This window comes from Xenopus tropicalis, chromosome 2 (assembly GCF_000004195.4).
Source record: "Xenopus tropicalis strain Nigerian chromosome 2, UCB_Xtro_10.0, whole genome shotgun sequence".
Classification (NCBI taxonomy): Eukaryota; Metazoa; Chordata; class Amphibia; order Anura; family Pipidae; genus Xenopus; species Xenopus tropicalis.
Window position 1 is genome coordinate 171,383,208 of NC_030678.2, and position 6,185 is coordinate 171,389,392.

At 48.4% G+C, this 6,185-nt stretch overlaps 1 protein-coding gene across 2 annotated transcripts in view; it reads right to left on the reverse strand.

Annotated features, from left to right (window-relative positions):
• dlg2 (discs large homolog 2) overlaps positions 1–2,582 on the reverse strand; it is a 615,655-nt gene extending 613,073 nt beyond the window's left edge. For both annotated transcript variants that reach the window (XM_018091766.2, XM_012958043.3), the window contains exon 1: positions 1,902–2,582. In XM_018091766.2, the coding sequence (XP_017947255.1) occupies positions 1,902–1,931 (30 nt within the window). In that variant the 5' untranslated portion in view covers positions 1,932–2,582. The remainder of the gene's footprint in view (positions 1–1,901) is intronic.
• Between the last annotated feature and the right edge of the window lie 3,603 nt (positions 2,583–6,185).

A 6,185-nucleotide genomic window follows, 5' to 3' on the forward strand; every position in this document is an offset into this window, starting at 1 on the left:
GTAATGCCTAGAACTTATGGCACTGTCTCTATCACATTGTTGAGTCAATTGTAGATGTCAGATTCTTTTCTGGCCCCTTGGAAGCTCAGTCCAACCCTGGGCCACCTATAACACAAGAGGCAATAGGCCAGAGCTAGCAAGCCTTGCCCAAACCCAACACTTAGTGGCACTCCACCTCTCAGAAGCCCAGTCCAACCCTGGGGCACCAACAACACAAGAGGCAATAGGCCAGAGCTAGCAAGCCTTGCCCAAACCCAACACTTAGTGGCACTCCACCCCCCCTCAGAAGCCCAGTCCAACCCTGGGGCACCAACAACACAAGAGGCAATAGGCCAGAGCTAGCAAGCCTTGCCCAAACCCAACACTTAGTGGCACTCCACCTCTCGGAAGCCCAGTCCAACCCTGGGGCACCAACAACACAAGAGGCAATAGGCCAGAGCTAGCAAGCCTTGCCCAAACCCAACACTTAGTGGCACTCCACCCCCCCTCAGAAGCCCAGTCCAACCCTGGGGCACCAACAACACAAGAGGCAATAGGCCAGAGCTAGCAAGCCTTGCCCAAACCCAACACTTAGTGGCACTCCACCTCTCGGAAGCCCAGTCCAACCCTGGGGCACCAACAACACAAGAGGCAATAGGCCAGAGCTAGCAAGCCTTGCCCAAACCCAACACTTAGTGGCACTCCACCTCTCGGAAGCCCAGTCCAACCCTGGGGCACCAACAACACAAGAGGCAATAGGTCAGAGCTAGCAAGCCTTGCCCAAACCCAACACTTAGTGGCACTCCACCTCTCGGAAGCCCAGTCCAACCCTGGGGCACCAACAACACAAGAGGCAATAGGCCAGAGCTAGCAAGCCTTGCCCAAACCCAACACTTAGTGGCACTCCACCCCCCCTCAGAAGCCCAGTCCAACCCTGGGGCACCAACAACACAAGAGGCAATAGGCCAGAGCTAGCAAGCCTTGCCCAAACCCAACACTTAGTGGCACTCCACCTCTCGGAAGCCCAGTCCAACCCTGGGGCACCAACAACACAAGAGGCAATAGGCCAGAGCTAGCAAGCCTTGCCCAAACCCAACACTTAGTGGCACTCCACCTCTCGGAAGCCCAGTCCAACCCTGGGGCACCAACAACACAAGAGGCAATAGGCCAGAGCTAGCAAGCCTTGCCCAAACCCAACACTTAGTGGCACTCCACCCCTCCGAAGCCCAGTCCAACCCTGGGGCACCAACAACACAAGAGGCAATAGGTCAGAGCTAGCAAGCCTTGCCCAAACCCAACACTTAGTGGCACTCCACCCCCCCTCGGAAGCCCAGTCCAACCCTGGGGCACCAACAACACAAGAGGCAATAGGCCAGAGCTAGCAAGCCTTGCCCAAACCCAACACTTAGTGGCACCCCCCCCCTTGTACTCCAACCACAGATGAGACATGTCAGAAGCTGAACATGCTAACACCCCCAAAGTTGCACCCCACTTTCCTGCTCTGCCAATGATCTTTCTTACTCTGCCCTGCCTCCTTCCTAGAGCACCCCAGTACCCCCAAAGTGAGTTGAACGATTTACCTTCATGACTGAACTCATTATCACCCCTCAGTTCATTATTATTGGAGGATAAAAAAGTTCATTCTCACAGATATACCCAAACTAATGGGGCAACAGAGAAATTACACGGATTATCCCCATGGTGAACTCGGAATCAGCACAAATCAGTGAGAGTTTAACCCTTACCCTCCTGCAGGAATAATGCCATTCCCCCCGATCTGATTTCTAATTGAACTCTTTTACTCTCATGAATTCACCACCCAAACCTGCTGCTGCTTTATATTTCCCGACAATATCCCCCCCCCCCCCCCCCAAGCAGAACGGACAGAGAAGCATCACAGAGGGGGGATTTCCCCTTCTTACCTTGGTCGTAACGATGCACAGACAATCCATAGCGATCCCTTCGACCGGAGTCAATGCAAAACCATAAAGAATCAGAAAGCAAAAAAGGCAAATCCCGGGGAGGCGACTACCGGCTGGAAATCGTTAGCGCAGAGCGTTTCAGCGGCGTCCGGGGCCCCTGGGCTGGGGATGGATCAGCCGTTAGTCGCTGCTACAGGTATGTGGGAAATCGCTGCCGGAATATAAACTTCCAGGGGAAGAGACGCGATTCCCACATGTGGGTGCCGGGTGGGTGCCGGGGAGGGTGCCGGGGAGATTAAGGAGATATCCGACTTGCTGCTTCCAACTGCTTCATCATGACTCCCGGCCGGGGCTGCCAACTTCTCCCCCTATCGCTCTCATTGAGCCGCCGGGACCCCCCCGGCACTGCCCGCTGTTTGGCCGCAAAGCGCTGGGAATCGCCCCGTCCCGTTTGCCTGTAGCCGGTCCCTGTCGCAACTGAGACGTTTTGTGCTCACGACTAAAGTCTAATGGAAGCGGCCGCGTCTGCTTAGCGATCGCACCATCTGGAGACGGATCGGTACAAACACAAAGGGATGTATCATAGAAGGCTGAGTTCGTAACTGCGCTCAGGGGCGATCCAGGTGTATTGTGTTGGCTATGGGCGATACTATTGGAACGGGGGTACCCTCCCTAGAACAGCTGGCTGGGGGCCCCCCTGCAGGGGATCAGGGGAAGCACAAATGGGAAATGAGGCAAAGGGAAAATGGGCTCCCGGAACATGAGTTTAATGGATCTTTGTTTATATAGAACTCACTGGTTCCTCAGGGCTCTACACAGGGGATACACAGTCCCTGCCCCAGTGAGCTTACACTCTAAGGTCCCTATCCCATTCCCATCAGTCCCTGCCCCAGTGAGCTTACAATCTAAGGCCCCTATCCCATTCCCATCAGTCCCTGCCCCAGTGAGCTTACAATCTAAGGTCCCTATCCCATTCCCATCAGTCCCTGCCCCAGTGAGCTTACAATCTAAGGTCCCTATCCCATTCCCATCAGTCCCTGCCCCAGTGAGCTTACAATCTAAGGCCCCTATCCCATTCCCATCAGTCCCTGCCCCAGTGAGCTTACAATCTAAGGTCCCTATCCCATTCCCATCAGTCCCTGCCCCAGTGAGCTTACAATCTAAGGCCCCTATCCCATTCCCATCAGTCCCTGCCCCCAGTGAGCTTACAATCTAAGGTCCCTATCCCATTCCCATCAGTCCCTGCCCCAGTGAGCTTACAATCTAAGGTCCCTATCCCATTCCCATCAGTCCCTGCCCCAGTGAGCTTACAATCTAAGGTCCCTATCCCATTCCCATCAGTCCCTGCCCCAGTGAGCTTACAATCTAAGGTCCCTATCCCATTCCCATCAGTCCCTGCCCCAGTGAACTTACAATCTAAGGTCCCTATCACATTCCCATCAGCCCCTGCCCCAGTGAGCTTACAATCTAAGGTCCCTATCCCATTCCCATCAGTCCCTGCCCCAGTGGAGCTTACAATCTAAGGTCCCTATCACATTCCCATCAGTCCCTGCCCCAGTGAGCTTACAATCTAAGGTCCCTATCACCGTCACATACACTGGGGCAGTTTTATTGTAAACCAATTAACCTGCCTGTTTGGAGTATGGAAGGAAGTCAGAGCACCCAGAGGAAACCCACACAGACACAGGGAGAACATACAAACTCTTTGCAGATAGTGCCCTGGCTGGAACTGAACCCCCGACCCAACACAGTAAGGCTAACGACTGTATCACTACATGTCACATACTGTAGGGTTGGTCGGTTTCAGTGGTACCCAAAGGACCTTTTCTCTTTTATTTTCATAGCTAATTCACCTAGTGGCAGTAGGCTGAAACAAATGATGAAGTTATTGGTTAATTATATGTAAATCAGGGATTGTTAAAGAGCGATTCAACAAATCAAAAAAGGTCTTGTAGCTGCGTAAGGTATATCTGCCCCCTTTTTACAGTTTTTAAAAAACAAACACACATGGGCTATGACTGGCATTGCCACCTCATGCCTTTAATACTGGCCATATATTGGAATCCACATTCAACATGGCTAATTAGCAAGTAATTAAGATGCTGCAGACTGAACTGATTTATATGCAGTCATGCAATATCATCTATTATAATCGCATAATCAGCCATTCTGGATGTGGATTCAATATGTGGCCGGTACTAAAGGCATAAGGTAGCCACCATTTTCAGCCAACTGTTACCTGACTACTGGACAAACCACATAAAAGTCAATCTGAGCAATGTTGGGCCCCAAATTAACCCCTGTGTATCCCACCTATAATAATAATTACAGGGCAAGTTGTGCGTTCTACGTGTATAACGTGTCTGTGTAGGTTCTACGTGTATAACGTGTCTGTGTAGGTTCTACGTGTATAACGTGTCTGTGTAGGTTCTACGTGTATAACGTGTCTGTATGGGTTCTACGTGTATAACGTGTCTGTGTAGGTTCTACGTGTATAACGTGTCTGTATGGGTTCTACGTGTATAACGTGTCTGTGTAGGTTCTACATGTATAACGTGTCTGTGTAGGTTCTACGTGTATAACGTGTCTGTGTAGGTTCTACGTGTATAACGTGTCTGTATGGGTTCTACGTGTATAACGTGTCTGTGTAGGTTCTACGTGTATAACGTGTCTGTGTAGGTTCTACGTGTATAACGTGTCTGTGTAGGTTCTACGTGTATAACGTGTCTGTGTAGGTTCTACGTGTATAACGTGTCTGTGTAGGTTCTATGTGTATAACGTGTCTGTGTAGGTTCTATGTGTATAACGTGTCTGTGTAGGTTCTATGTGTATAATGCGTCTGTATAGGTTCTATGTGTATAACGCGTCTGTATAGGTTCTACGTGTATAACGTGTCTGTATAGGTTCTACGTGTATAACGTGTCTGTATAGGTTCTACGTGTATAACGCGTCTGTATAGGTTCTATGTGTATAACGCGTCTGTATAGGTTCTATGTGTATAACGCGTCTGTATAGGTTCTACGTGTATAACGCGTCTGTATAGGTTCTACGTGTATAACGCGTCTGTATGGGTTCTATGTGTATAACGTGTCTGTGTAGGTTCTATGTGTATAACGTGTCTGTGTAGGTTCTATGTGTATAACGCGTCTGTATAGGTTCTATGTGTATAACGCGTCTGTATAGGTTCTATGTGTATAACGCGTCTGTATAGGTTCTATGTGTATAACGCGTCTGTATAGGTTCTATGTGTATAACGCGTCTGTATAGGTTCTACGTGTATAACGCGTCTGTATAGGTTCTACGTGTATAACGCGTCTGTATAGGTTCTATGTGTATAACGCGTCTGTATAGGTTCTACGTGTATAACGCGTCTGTATAGGTTCTATGTGTATAACGTGTCTGTATAGGTTCTATGTGTATAACGCGTCTGTATAGGTTCTATGTGTATAACGCGTCTGTATAGGTTCTATGTGTATAACGCGTCTGTATAGGTTCTACGTGTATAACGCGTCTGTATAGGTTTAACGTGTCTGTATAGGTTCTATGTGTATAACGCGTCTGTATAGGTTCTACGTGTATAACGCGTCTGTATGGGTTCTACATGTATAAAGTGTCTGTACAGGTTCTATGTGTATAACGCGTCTGTATAGGTTTAACGTGTCTGTATAGGTTCTACGTGTATAACGTGTCCGTATGGGTTCTATGTGTATAACGCGTCTGTATAGGTTCTACGTGTATAACGCGTCTGTATAGGTTCTACGTGTATAACATGTCTATATAGATTGTAAGCTCTACGGGGCAGGGACCTCCATCCTCTTGTGTCTTTGACTCTTAACTTATTGCAACTGTATCTTGTATTTATCTGTATTTATTGTTATACTGTGTATTTATCTATTATTATCTCAATAGCCCCCTGTTTGTATTAATCTATTCTACTGTACAGCGCTGCGTACATAAGTAGCACTTTATAAATATATATATACATACAGAAGTTCTTCATGTATAACGTGTCTGTATAGGTTCTACATAGCCTGTTTATTCTGTGCCAAGCAGCTGAACGAGTCTGAATAAGTCTATATAGTTACATAGTAGTTGAGGTTGAGACACGACCATCAGGTGTAACCTAATAAGCTGATCATGATAAAAGGGAAAATCACCTGAAGCTGCTTCTGTTTAACCCCAGAAGGGAAAACACTCCTTCCTTCCTGACTCCTGAACATTTGGGGCTGCATTCAAGCCACCAACATAAATCATGGGGCCCTGGGCTAGTTAGTTAGTATACTA